Below are 14988 nucleotides of genomic sequence, written 5' to 3'. Positions count from 1 at the left end.
AATCTCGACTGCTTCCCTAAGGAGTAGGGTATCATTAGCTGCCATTTTTCTAGTTAGAAAATTGAGGAAGGTATGGCCAGGCCAGAGAGAGGGAAGGCTGGGGAGATGAGTTCCTGGCCCTTATTATGCTGTGACTCTTTGGGACGTAACTCCTGATGGAATGCATCACGTTTCTGTCCCACGTTGATGAAATCATTAATAAAACAATGATATAAATAGCAGCTCTGTTTGCCTCGGACTCTTAGACACAGGCCCGGCTCTCCTGTGGCTCACCTTTGGGAAGGAATGGGATGCAGAGAAGGTACAGAAGAGCCACAGCATCTTTGGAATGGATTGGTCCAAACTTCCTCCAGTGGGAAAAGCAAAGTCAAGTGCTTCCTCCCTCCCCAACCTCTTGTTGATAACCTTCATGTTATCTTGGCAACTTAATTTATAGTTTTCCAGATAAGATTTATCATGATTCGTACATTGTTCAAGAATTGAACAAATTCGTTATGCACATTAAAGCCAGAGGAACAGTAAAATAAAACTAATGAACATTTACATTTTTGGAAATATAATTAATGTATGCTTGAGAAATCCTGAAAGATAAACATTTAAATGTTAAAATACTTATTACCTTCCCCACAGGGACAGTGTTGGGAATTAATGAGATAACAAATGTAAAGTGCTTTGAGCTCTTTAGAAGAAAGGTGCCAGATGAATACAAATGATTATTAATTGTTAAAGCTATCAGATGGTTACTAATATATTACGTGTGATAAAAGACATGTTTTTATACTTGAAAAATGGGATGCTTGCAATTCTTAGGATGGTGTAGCTGAAAAAAAAAAAAAAAACAAAAAAAAACGCTCCCTAGACTCCTGCTAGATTATTCTACATCTTGTTGGAAGCCTTTCCCAACCTTTCCAGGATTTCTTGACCTCATTCCCATCTCTCAAACAAAACTTCGGGCCTGACATCCCAGCCTCCAAACTCCCCTGTGCATTTCCATTACCAGTTCTCCACCAAAGTCCTACAGATCCATCACCGGAGAATTCCACTGGCGCCACCTTTTCTCTTGTGTTCTTTGATCACATAATTGTGATGCCTTATGATGTTGTCAATAGCACAAGTTAATTTTATTAGCAGGAAGTGTGCTTAAGTTAACTTGTCTATCTGTATTTTAAGCAACACACTAGAATTTGTTATTCTAAAAATGTACATGTCAACACTGTAAGTTCTGGAAAAGAAAATTAAAAAAAAGATTAAAAAAATGTACAAATTCCTTGCATGATCTGGGGCAAATGAAACTGAACCTACTATTTTACATCACATGCTAGAATTTGTGCTAAAAAACAGCAGATCCAACATTTCTTTTCTTTTTTTTTTTTTATACCCCTCCTCCCCACCAATCCCACATTTCTTTTCATTTAGTCTGAGACATAAGGTGAGATACTCTCACTAAATCCCAATTTCCTCCTAAGTAAAATGAAGACAGGAGTAGTATCTATCTGCATGGGCTTGTTGGAAAGATGGAATAAAATAATGGATATAAAGCTTCTAGTACAGTACAAACCTAGTACTAGAAAGTGTTCAATAAATGGTAAATGTAAATGGATTGTGGAAGGCAGGTAAGTAGGTAGACAGCACAGATTGTCATTTAATATTATCATCTAATCGGTTTCTTTAAAGTCAGTATAAAGTGTGTTATTACTTATTCAAGAATGCTCTGGGGAGGCTGAAATGAAAAAAGAAAAACAATGCTTTCCAACCACTGCAAACAGTTAACATTAAATAATGGGTCAATTCTCATACAAGGATACTTCTACTGTTTAATGCATGCTTCTCCCAAAAACTTCCTGAAAAATGGTACATCACTTCCGCCAAATCAGTTTCTTATTTAGTATAATAAAAAGCTCAGTTATTAATCTTGACTTTAGATATTGTACACATATAAATGATTCTTTTTTCAAACTTGCCTTAGTTTACCAATAATACCGTATCTTTGTAACATACATGTGCCAAAGGTAATGGACTATGCTTCCCTTCAAATGTTCTGTAATTAAAAGGTTTCATTAATTTAATCTGGTCCTTTGGCTTCTTCCATGTAATTACTTGAAGTGCTTGTTTTATTATACCGACTTTTCTCTTTTCATTTGGAAGCTGTAGGTGTTTAGATAGAGAACCTAGCTCCCAGGCGCTTTCTAGAAAGACCTGAATCTGGGTAGAAGATCTGAATTTGGAAATAGGCGTTCTGTGGTGTATGCTAATAGCAGATGCAAAGGAGGAAAGTGACATTGTTTGAGAAACCAATCAAGTGGCTAAAAAAAAATGGTTCAGGACAGCGAACACGTTTTACTATTGCCAGCAGCTTGAGGCTCCGGAGTGCTAATCAAAATTCACATAACAAACTTCCCCGATAGATTGAACAGTTTTGCATTGTTAAGAAGGGGCTCGCCCCATGTGAATGGTCCACTGCTGTGCTGAACAAAATGGAGACAGTTTTCTCTTAAAGTCCAGAGCAGATGAGAGCCATAGGGAGACAGAGGGTTTCATTTACTCTCAGGACACGATTGTGCCAGTGAACTAATGAGTCTCTTGGACCTTATGTTGCTCTGGCTTCAATCACGGTGCGACTCTAATGGGCATGTAGTACTTCCTATCTGTCAAGTGTCTGGACAATGGGCCCCTCGTATGGATTAGAGAGATCTGGCAGGAAAAAGAGGTCATCACTGTACCTAGCACAGGCAGGAAACCTGGCTAATTAATGTATTTCCAGCTATAGCAAAACAAAAGCTGACACACAGAGAAATGTTAATTTTATTGCAGAGACTCTTAGCCTGTGGGTGAAACACAGTAAAAAAAAAATTATTGAAATTCCATAGGTAAGAATACCCCTCCTTCCCCCAACACGCTCAGATATTTTTATGGATATAAAAGTCACTCTTTAAAACAATACATGATTTTGGTGTTGCAGCTTGCATATTTTTAGACAATAATGAAGCAAATGCTGAAAGTTAGTGCCAGCACTGCAGAATTTTAGCAATTTGCTCTTTTAAAGGTACTGCACTGTTGAAAAACGCTTGAAAAAATCCTACTGCTGTTTTAAATGGAGAACTAGAGAATACAAATGTTTATTCAAGCTAGAGGGCTCAAGTTACGCTCTATCTTAAACTAAGAGCAGATACTGCCATCTAGATTAATTCTGGTGCTTTGTCTAACTAGATGTTGGCTTATCCTACTTTTTGAAAAATGGCAACAACCACAAACAACAGTGGCTTGGTACAACAAAAACAGAACGAATGGTAAAGAATCACTTAAAAAATTCATACAGTTTCAAGTCTTGGAAAAAAAAGACATTTGTGTTTTTTCCAAACAGCAATGATTAAGCCTTTATTCAATTTTTTAAATGCAGATGATAAATGACTATCAGAAATAGGAGGAGAGAGCTGGGCATGGTGGTGCACGCCTGTAGCCCCAGCTACTCCCCAGGCTGAGGCAGGAGGATCGCTTGAGCCCTGCCTAAGTTCTGGAGTAGCTGGAAGTTCAAGGTTACAGTTAGCTATGATCAAGCTATTGCACTCCAGCCTGGGAAACAGAGCAAGATCCTATCTCTTAAAGAAAATAAAAAATTGAAAGGAGAAAACTTTATAAAACATTAAGAAAAAAAGCTCCATAATCTTGAAGATTATAAAGAAGTAAATGTAGAAGTGATATCAGTAAGACTTTTAACTTTCTTCTATTAGATTTCCTTTTCCTAAATTTGGGAAGAGGAAAGGATTGTTCAACACTCTCAAGTGAAAACACAAATAGGTTTTGGTTTATTTAATAAGCAAAATAAGATCACTTAATAAACAATTTTTTAAAAAGAGCATTTCATTATAATCTGTTCTGATTTACCTCCTAGCAAACACAGCAAACTAATTTCCCCGTACTTGTAATTCCTCACTGCAAAAGGAATATTGCCTTTTTTGCTTCACATCGGGATCCAAAATCATAACGTATTCCAGGATCATTTATCAGGATTAGAGACAATTTTTATCAACTTTGGACTGTTCCTCTTCTTCAAATTTCATTTTGTTTTCCTCTGTTACACCTAGAATGCTTTCAATATCCTTAATGGTGGTCTGTAAACAAACGATAAAAACAATATTCATTCAGTCATTACTTAAACATCTCTTACAACCCCCCTACCAACCAGTTGCTCTGTTTTCAAGTTAAGGATAATTAGACCAGTTCTACTCAAAGTATGTTCCAGTGACTGGCATCTGTCTATAAATCACTGGTTACCAGTCTTGCTGAAATGAGTAAAAAAGTAGAGAGTAAGAGTTTGCAACTCTTTCTAGAATTTTATGTCTATTAAGTCTAACAAAGAAAAAACACTGGGCTTCTATTTTGTACATCTTTAATTTTTTAATTTTTTTTAGTAATTTCATTTTTATTGTATTTTACAAGAATATTGCTCCATGACAGGTCAGAAAACAAAACAAAACAGAACAAATAGGTTCTTCACTACAGATAGTTTGAGAAGCACTGGTCTCGTCACTCTAAAAGGAGGGCTAAAAGACTTATGGGAGGGTTTATTTCCATTGGTTGCTGGGAAGAAAAACGAACCTTCCCATTTTACTTAATTGATATTTTATTAAGGTATGATTCCCATACCATAAAAGTCACTCTAATAAAGTGTACAAATCAGTGGCTTTTAGTATATTCACAAGCAACCATCACCACTATGTAATTCCAGAACATTTTATTCCCCGAAATAGAAACCCTGTGCCCATTAGTAGTCACCCCCAATAGTCTCTGCTCCTCCATCCTCTGGAAACTACTAATCTACTTTCTAGAACTACGGATTTGCCTGCAGCTACATTTCATATAAGTGGAATCACATGTAGTCTTTTGTGACTGGCTTCTTTCACTTAGCATAACGTTTTCAAGGTTCATCCATATAATACACAATGTCAGTTCATGGACATTTGGCTGTTTCTACTTTTTTACTATTATGAATAATGCTTCCAAGAACATTAAGGTACAAGCTTTTGTGTGAACATGTTTTCAACACTCTTGAGTATGTAGCCAGGAGTGGAATTGCTGGTCATAGGGAAATTTTATGTTTAATTTTTTGAGGAACTGCTAACTTTACAGTTATGACACTATTTTATATTCTGACCAATAATGGATGAGGATTCCAGTTTCCAGTTTCTCCATATCCTTGTCAACACTTGATATTGCCTGCTTTTTTTAATTGTAGCCATCTTAGTGGGTGTAAAATGGTGTCTTGTTATGGTTTTGATTTGTGTTTCACTAATGACTTATGATGTTGGGCATTTCTTCAAATATTTATTGGCCATTTGTATATCTTCTTCAAAGAAAAATCTTCAAATACTTTGCTCTCTTTTTAATTGGGTTATTTGTTTTTCTATTGTTGAGTTGTACGAGTACTTTATATATTGTGGATGCTAGCGCTTTATCAGATATATGATTTTTAAATATTGTCTCCCATTCTGTGGGCTGTCTGTCTTTTTACTTTCTTTCTTTTGTTTGAAACAGAGTCTCACTCTGTTGCCTGGGCTAGAGTGCCATGGTGTCACCCTAGCTCAAACCAACCTCAACCTCCTGGGCTTAACAATCCTTCTGCCTCAGCCTCCCAGGTAACTGGGACTACAGGCATGTGCCACCATGCCTGGCTAATTTTTTTCTATATATTTTTAGTTACCCAGCTAATTTCTTTCTATTTTTAGTAAAGACGGGGTCTCACTCTTGCTCAGGCTGGTCTCGAACTCCTGACCTCAAGCAATCCTCCAGCCTTAGCCTCCCAGAGTGCTAGTATTACAGGTGTGAGCCATCACACCCGATCTTCTTTTTATTTTCTTGATAGTATCTTTTGATGCATAAAATTTTAGATTTTGTTGAAGTACAATATATCTATTTTCACTTTAGTTGCTTGTCTTTTAGGCATCAGATCTAACAAACCATTACTAACCCAAGATTTACACCTATGTTTTCTCCTAAGAGTTTTACAGTTTTAGCTCTGACATTTAGTTTTTCATCCATTTTGGCTTTATTTTTGTATATGATGTGACATAGAGGTCCACCTTCATTTATTTGTATGTGGATATCCACTTGTCCCAGCACTGTAACTGGCTCTATGAACAAATTTCAATGACCCCTATATATTTTTTATAATCCTCTCCCTTAAATAACTACTTGAACTTTTTGAGTTGTTTCCCAGAAATGGTGGGATTTCTGCAAGACAAAGGAATTGAGATTCTGAAGTCCCCTGGTAGACTTCCTGACACCATGACTCACCATCTCTCACTAGCCTGCCACAATGCAAAGAGCCCCTTGTTAATTTAAACACAACCTGCCCAAAGCACTAGCCTCTTGTTCATTTCAACACAACCTGTCCCAATGCACAGAGCCTCTGTTTAGAAAGCCTGTAGTCTCTGTTAGTAAGGGAGATGATTTTGAGGCTGCTTCTCCCCATTGCCTGACATCTTTCGTATTAAAATTTTCTTTCTTCCTTGGCAATTCTCTTTGTCTCTGTGTGGTGAGTAACCAGATCTAGGCTAAGCCCCTTTGCAGTTTCAATAATAGCATCATTTGTTTAAAAAACTATTAATATTTTTCCCATTGAATTTTTTGGCACCGTTGACAAAAATCAACCGACCATAATGTATGGGTTTATTTCTGGACTCTCAATTCTATTCCATTGATCTATATATCTATTCTTATGCTACTACCATACTGTCGTGATTATTATAGCTTTGTAGTAAGTTTTGAAATTGAGAATGTGAGTCTTCCAACTTTGTTCTTCCTTTCAAGATCATTTTGGTTATTTGGGTCCCTTGCATTTACACATGAATTTTAGGATCACTTTGTCGATTTCTATAAAAGAGCTAGCAGCGATTTTGATAGGAATTGCATTGAATCTGTAGACTAATTTCAGAACTATTGGCATCTTAGAAATATTAAGTCTTCCAATGCAGAAGGTCTTTCCATTTATTTAGATCTTTGATTTTTTTCACAGATGATTTGTGGTTTGCATTGCACAAACCTTGCACTTCTATTAAATTTATGCTGAAGTATTTTATTCTTTTTGATGCTATTGTAACTTAAATTTTTAAAATTTTATTTTTGGATTGTTTATTGCTAATGTATAGAAATACAATTGACTTTTGTATATTGATCTTATATCCTGCAGCCTTGCTGAATTTTAATAGATTATTTGTGGTTTCTTTAGGATTTACTAATTACAAGAATTTGCCATCTGCAAATAGAGATAGTTTTACTTCCATCTTTCTAATATGGATGCTTTTTGTTTCTTTTTCTTGCCCAATTACCCATCCAAAACCTCTACTATAATGATGAATAAAAGTAGCAAGAGCAGACATCCTCATTTTGTTCCTGATCTTGGGGGGAAAACTTTGGGTCTTGTACCACTAACTTAAATGTTAGCTGTGGATTTTGTATTACACTTGATCTTAGCCCAAAGGCTGAGAAGTGATTGTGGTTTTTTTTGCAGATGCCCATTTTGGCTAAAGGAAGTCACCTTCTAATCTTATTTTATTGAGCATTTTTATTGAAAAGGGTGTTGGACTTTGTTAAATGCTTTTCCTGTATCACTTTCCATTTTTATTCATCCTATATTTTGCTGGTAAATCTTTGTTTACAAACAGAAAATACCATTATAATGCCACTAGGTAGTAGACAGAAAATATTACCAAAGATGAATGTATTCTACTTTTCAAGTCTTTGTTATTATACCTATATTATTGAGATTTACAGTTTTTGCCTTTAGACCTTCTAACACAAGTAAAAATCAAGAAAATAATGATTCATCTGTGAAGGCTAGAAATCATGAGATATTTAAAAGCTACCTGAAAACATGTGACTTTTAATGATTTTGAAAGTCAGAGAAAGGGCAGAGAAATAGCCTTCATTTTTTCAAGGGTGGTCATCTCTGCCAATCTCCAGCCCAACGCTCAGAGTCTGCTTAGTCTGTGTGGATTTGGGGATAAACCATATCCTTCTTATTAGCTATATTTGGACAGGCTTGAAATTTTGCACATGGTAGTTAACAGTTAAAATGATGCTAGCTAGAAGGAACTTAAAGTATAAATGATGAACAAGTATCCTTTAGAACCACCGTACACTGAGGTAACATAGGGTCTATTTTTTATTGAATCTTCTCAACCACGTTGTAGGAAAAGCAATGGTCATTCCCCAGCTCATAAAATCACTTTGAAAAGTAAGCATTGTTATCATTGTTACTGTTACTAAAGGAGCTAGGCCCTAGCTCAAGTAAAAAATGTATTAAAATTTATATATATATATATATATATATATATATATATATATATATATATATATTTAATTTTTTAGAGACAGAGTATGATTCCATTACCCAAGCTGGAGTGCAGTGGCATGATCACAGCTCACCGCAGCCTTGAACTCCTGGGCTCAAGTGTTCCTCCCACCTCAGCCTCCCCAGTAGCTGGGGCTACAGGAGAGCACCACCATGCCTGGATAATTTTTAAAAAAATTTTTGTAGAGACAAGGTCTTGCTATGTTGCCCAGACTGGTCTCAAACTCCTGGACTCAAGGGATCATCCTGTCTCAGCCTCCCAAAGTGCTGGGATTACAGGTGTGAGCTACTATGCCTAACCTAAAAATTATATTTTTATCAAGCTTTTGCTGAACTTTCCATTTAAGAGAGAAATCACATGGGGTTTCCAATTGAGTTCTTTCAAACATGACGAAGGCAGGCCTAGGTTAAGAATAAGATTCAGACTTTCCTGATCAATACCACATGGTCGCATCTCTGTTCAGCTGATGTTTCAACCCCTTACCCCTGCCTCAGATCTTGCTCCTGTATTTTAGAGTTTGGAGACTTCTAATCAATTATACACAACTGGATTTTACGGACTAACATCGTTACAGGTAATAGGGAGGCTTCCAAATATTAGTGGTGAGACATTCACCCCACTTTGGGGAAACAGGGTGGGTAGATAGCCCACGCATGTGCTGGGATTTATTTCCTTCTTCTCCCTAATACACATTGCCTTCTTGGGTCTTAGAACTTCTCCAGCTCTAGAAACTGGGCCCCTCCAGGAAACACTAGCCAGACATTGTATTATCTGAAATCTGGACAGATTACATTCACAATTCGTGGTTGTGACAATCTCTGTTTTGGTTCCACTGTGATGTTTTAGCTTCACCTCCCACATCAGGAAGCTCTTCTCCCTTAGAAGCGTGGGTCTGAAAATGGCAGCAAGCTAAAAGCAAGTCTACGATATTTCAAAGAAAAAGTTTCAAGCTATTAAATTTAACTAACGGCTTCAGTGGGAACCTTACAATATTGACCCTGCACATTGTAAAATATGTACTGCTTACAATAAAAAAAAAAAAAAGATGGTTTAGCACTTGTTTACAATACAGCATGAGGTATTTTCAGCCGTTGTATAGAAATTAACCAGGATCGTTAGTTAATTAACACCTCACCTTAAAATTGGTCTCGCCTTGCATATTAGGTGCTGATATTTCTTGATGGATGATGAAGAGATTGCGAGCAAAGGTCATGAGGACCCCCTGGAGATTCTCGCCGATTGTTCTGTTAATGATATCCAAACAAATGAGTTTACCAACGATTCCCCTCACATGCTTAAAAACAATCGCCCTCTCATTTGTGCCTGTCTGGTGATGGAATTTAATGAGTATTTTCAATCTCACAAGGTGGCAATCTTCAGGGAGATATGAAAGATGAGGCTCCATTTTAACTTGTCAACAAAAAGGATTTGCGTAATAAATATTTTTTATTAATCAACTTAGCAGAATACAGCAATAGGGTCAGTCATTTCCAGGAAAGGCTACCACTGAGCTAGGACATGGTATGAGCTCATTTTAAAAATTGTTTAAGTCGGTTTAAGAGAATTGTGGCTGAGTGTGATCCATGCCTAACAATTGCCTTGTCTACAGAGACGTTTGCGACTCGGGGTCCCGGAGACTTTTGTCTGGGACTCACTATCTATTTCAGGTGTGCAAGTGATCCCTGCTCCTCCTGAGGGTGCTCTGCCCAAGTTCAGCGGAGAACGTGCCCCGTTCCTGACCAGCCGTCTTTACAAAGCTGAACGCTCACTCTAAGAAGACTTCAGAGACAACGTGCAAACCACCGTGTGGCATCATGCTGCGGTCAGTGAACATTCCCAGACAACTAGATCGTGGTAAGTTTTAATTCGGAAACAAAACTCTAGGGTAATTTTCTAGCTATTTTTTGAATGTTCTTTATTGAAGGAAAAAATAAAATAGGCTAAATGACTGGATTAATATTTAAAAAGTGTTCTGCCCAGAAGTGGTAGGATTACTTCTTTCTCATTTACCTGTAAGCTAAGTCACCTCACAGTGTAAGGCTCAGCCCCCTTTGGGATGGCGCCTTCCAGCCTCATCAGACTTTCCCTGTGTCAGGGTGGGGTCCCAAAGCTTCCCGGCCCCTACGGCAGGAGACCAGGGCTCGCTGTCCTGCCACTGACTGCGTGGCTTCGGGCAAGTTGCTTAATTAAGCTCTCTGGGTCTTCAATTCCTTTTCTCCGAAATGAAGGAATTGGACTAGATCAGTGCTTCTCACCTTTTGAGTCCCATTCCCCGAATCCAAGGACAGCTTACCTCTTATAGCTGCTGAACGTTAGTGTCTCTTTTAAGAACATAAATAATAGCCAAAGGCAACTCCAGAGTCGGTAATTTAAAAAAGTGATTGTGTATTTTACTGCCACAGGGTCAGTATGTATTAGACCCTGAATGCTTCTTAAAAAACAGCAGATTCCTGGGCTCTAATCCAGATCGACGAAATCAGAATCTTTGAGTTTGGGGTCCAGGAATGTGCGGGTTCACCAAGCTCCCCAGGTGATTCTTATATATACTAAAAATTGAGGTTCACACTTAAGTTACAGCTGTGTCTGTGTGTCTGTGTGTGCAGGTGCACGTACGATGCTGTGTTCACAGATGGATTCATGCCCCTCCGTGGTCTCCCCTCAGCCTCCTGATGTCTACATTCTCTGGGCTGAGAACTAAGAGGCTGGATGGACTCCAAGTCCCTGTTCCCTATTAATTAATTCGTTTCTGGAATTTCCTTCATTTTCTCTTCCTTGAAATTTCTCCTCGAATTCCACTATTTCCCAGAAATATCCCAGAATAAATGGAGTTGGTATGAAGTTATCCCAGAAAAGCCAAACCACAATCTCTGGTCTGAAAAGCCATCCTCTGTGTGAGCTCCCTCTCCTTTTTGACAATCACCTGGCATGACCTGATCGCAAGGAAGCCGAACAAAGCCACCATCACAGGAAAGGCCTCCCCGGAAAGCTCCAGGGAAAATTAAGCAACACGAAGAAAAAAAAGTTTTTATTTGCTCATCTTTACTTTTTCAACTTGAGTTCTAGGAAACAGGACTGTCTTTGCCATTGTCTATTAAATCATCTTTTCTCAACCTCCCATGTTTATACCTTAGTGCAATTCCTAATACAGTAGTGGTGATTCCAGCCTTTTATCTCACACTTAAGAAAGCACAGCCATATGCAAGTGAGAATTCTAGGGATAACCTTGAATCCTACCTAATATTCAGACAAAGCAAATCAGCAAGATCTGTACAAACTTGCACAAGCGACGCACCTCACGACAGTCTGAGAATCTCTGCATCACATAGTAGGGCTACCTATACAAGGTGGTCTCTCAAGGTAGACTTTGTGGTGTAGTGAAAAGAACACCAGGTTCAGGACCAGGACACAGGCAACCTACTGTGGGACCCAGGCAAATCACACCCTCTCTAAGCCTCAGTTTCCCATCCATAATATGAAGATCCATCAATCCCCCAGGTCCTTCCCTGCTCTGACATTCTCTGGCTCTCTGAGCGCAGTAAGGGATGAGAATAAGGAGGGGCAGAAAGCAGTGGAGGAGGCACAGGAATCTTTCAGGAGGTCCCTGTCAACAGTGCCCTCCCTGTAGGACATGTGAGTAGCAATAACCATCTAGGAGGCACGCCAATAGGACTATTGCTACTGCTGACGCTAGCCTGTGGGTCAAGGCATCCTTGCCTGAAATCTCAGGTGCAGGTGTAGGGACAGCTGGGCGAGTTCCTCTTGGTTACCAGTCTAATAATTCATTTTGTGGGCTTCAGCATCAAATCACCGTGCTGCTAGGTCAGTGTGATGATCGGGGGTTTCTTTGTTCATGAAACAGTCTCTTCTGCTAGCTCCTAAATTATGCGATGGTTTTCCTCTTGCCTGGCTCCTCTGTGCCCCAGCTCCCATCTGCATAAATCTCCCTGCAGCCCACTCCCCAGAAACTCTGCCTCTGCCCTGTTACTCCTACCCAGGTCTCATCTGTCCGTTCTGGGACACAAGTCCCGCCCTGACTGTCAGCCTCTGCTCGGTTCTGTCACCTGCTGACTACCTTTCTTCATGCCACCCGCCTCTGGCCTGGGTCTCTAAGAGTGTCCTCTTTTCTGAGCTCCTGTGGTCGGGCTCCCCCTACATAGCTCTCAGGTCGTCCTTTCACTCTTTGTGGTTGGAACTTTCCTGATGCTGTGAATTGGCTGCTTCTCGGGATGACCTCCAGGCACCTGGGTCCTGGGTCCTGTATTTGGCCTGTGTGACTGCTCTTCTCCCATCACCAGAAGGAAGTGCACCCCTCCCAGCCCCATCCCACGTGCGTGAGGGTTTGTCTAGTTCCAGTCCTGGCCCAGGTTGTCTTTGCAGTTAACCTCTCACACCAGCTGGTGCCCAGTAAGCTAGAGCTCACATTTCTGTGTTCTGATTTCTAGTTCTTTGTACTTAACAAACTCATCTGTCTGAATTCCTGAGATTAGAAATATACTTGGACCTTGCACCTTTCTTGCTTAATTAGTCTCATAACTCAGGAAAATGCAAATTTCTTTTTCCCAGCTTGCCAACTTTACATCCAGTTGACTGCTTGGTTCGCCTAGTCCCAGTAACCGCCTGGTGGCCTATGTCCTACCACAGCCCTGGCGTCATACTGTCAAGTTTGCAGAGAGTGGAATAGGAAGCATTGCAGCTACTAATAAACTGCCGTGCCCCTTTCCTGGCTTGTCAGCAGTTGATAGGCTAGAACACCTTTGCCTGTTTACTTGCTTGTTGCACGCCCCACCACAATGTCAGCTTCTTGGGGGCAATGAACTTGTTTGGTTCATTGCTGTTTCTCCAACACCTAGAACTGTGCCTGGCATGGTTGATTAAATGCTTTTGAATTTTATGATAGGCAAGGTAGGGCAGGGAGAGAGCTGAGGGGCAGAACATCGCTGGGAGACAAGGGCAACTGCTTCCCTGCACATACTCAGAGGTGTCCCTGGCTCTGTTGTCATCCTGGACGGGAACACCTGGGCAGAGAAGATGGGAACACCTGGGCAGAGAAGATGAATGCATGCTTGCTGGGATCTTGTGGATTGAGGCTCATTTCTGCTGCTTTCAGGGCAGTGTAACAAAAGGGTGGGGCGAACCCCCAGTGAAGGGACTTTCTTAACAAGACCCAGCAAGTTTTGCATGCTTGTGGGATCTTGGGAAAGGTTTGGAACTGGAGGGGAGGACTCAAACAGCCAGCTTGTCCTCCTCCCAGGTGACGAGAAGCATTTAAGGCTGTAAGCACTAGATTAAATTGTAGCCACAATCTATCTCCAAGGGGAAGAAAACAGAACATTTGCAAAAGTTCAAAAGGATTGATGAGGGGGAATATCACTGCATTGATAATGGTTTGTTATAAATAACCGAGAATGCTTTGGTAAAACAAAGGACTGTGTTTTGGATAGGGGAGTTGAGATCTGCCCTATGCACCTGTTTGCTTGTTTTGGTGCACAGCTCTTTGAATCAGTTTCCAGGAGACTGGCGTGGGGGGGTGGGGGTGGAGGAGAAGTGGGGGATGGGGAACTGAGGCTGCTCAGGAACGTCAATGCTTAGTAGAGGAATGGACTCTTATTTGGTTAGTTTTTATAAGACCAGATCTGGCTGTGTGTGTGTGTGTGTGTGTGTTTCAATATGAGGCTACAATGTCTACAATGCTGTAGATGGTACAAGGAAGAGAAATATAAGGCAGAAACAGTTTCCCAATAAGGTAGGATGACTTAGAGGTACCAAATAACTATATGCCAAGATACGGAATATGAGATAACTCAAGGTTGCGGCTCTAGAATCTCTGAGTCCTGGATGAGGAGACGATTTTGCTAGCTCTTCGAAATACCCTGGAGAGAAGTGTGGGAGAAGCGTATGTCGAGGCCTCCTGCGTGTTGCCGGCAGGACTCTGCTCAGCATACGTGTACCTTGAGAAGATCAGGGCTGAAGCTGGATCTTAGGAGGGGCAACAGACTCTGCCTTTTGGGGGAACATTTTGCCAAGACACCAGAGCACTTTCCTAAGCATGCCGGGATGACAGCTGCCTTTGCATAATCTGGACACCTGAGCTGGCCCCATCAGTCAGATTTGACATGCCTTACACACATGTATGTTTGAATGTGATATGTCGTTAAGTCTAAACTCCAACCTGCCAACTCTGGATAATTAATCAGTTATATTTACGAACGCCTATGGACACATCTAAATTCATTTTATGAAATACCTGAGGATCTAAATAAAACAATATAGACTTTCAATAAATCATCATGCTGATTAAAATGCACAAGAAGCACCATTCTTGGTGGTGGTTATAGTCTATTTTCTTAGCTTATTCCATCTTATAGAGACGATTCATACTCACAACATTCCCAACTTCTCTCTCTTCAGGTGCTCATATAATAAAAAAATAGTTCCTTGTCTGTCCTGTAAAATTTGGGTGGGGAGAAAAGAGATAGCATATTACTTCGAAAATAAAGAAAATGTTACTAGCGCAGAACGACTACTAAGACCACAGAGATTGATTTGAACTGACGTCTAGAGCCACCTTCACACTGTGAGAAGCACGTTCGCAAAGGCTGCCTCCAGCACATGGAGTAGGTACGTTCTAGGACAGCGT

The 14988-nt window shown here is 40.0% G+C and overlaps 1 protein-coding gene across 1 annotated transcript in view; it reads right to left on the bottom strand.

The window, feature by feature from the left end:
• Positions 1-3801: 3801 nt before the first annotated feature.
• The window catches only part of IQCH (IQ motif containing H), a 223007-nt gene continuing 211820 nt past the window's right edge, over positions 3802-14988 (bottom strand). Inside the window, exons 20-22 of the mRNA XM_012740721.3 lie at positions 14734-14795; positions 9487-9595; positions 3802-4109 (exon numbers count right to left, since the gene is read on the bottom strand). Of these exons, the coding sequence (XP_012596175.2) occupies positions 4008-4109; positions 9487-9595; positions 14734-14795 (273 nt within the window). The 3' untranslated portion in view covers positions 3802-4007. The remainder of the gene's footprint in view (positions 4110-9486; positions 9596-14733; positions 14796-14988) is intronic.

Source organism: Microcebus murinus, chromosome 6 (genome assembly GCF_040939455.1).
Source record: "Microcebus murinus isolate Inina chromosome 6, M.murinus_Inina_mat1.0, whole genome shotgun sequence".
NCBI classification, from domain to species: Eukaryota; Metazoa; Chordata; class Mammalia; order Primates; family Cheirogaleidae; genus Microcebus; species Microcebus murinus.
Note: the sequence above shows the minus strand (reverse complement) of the source record. Positions and strands in the feature narration are given on the sequence as shown.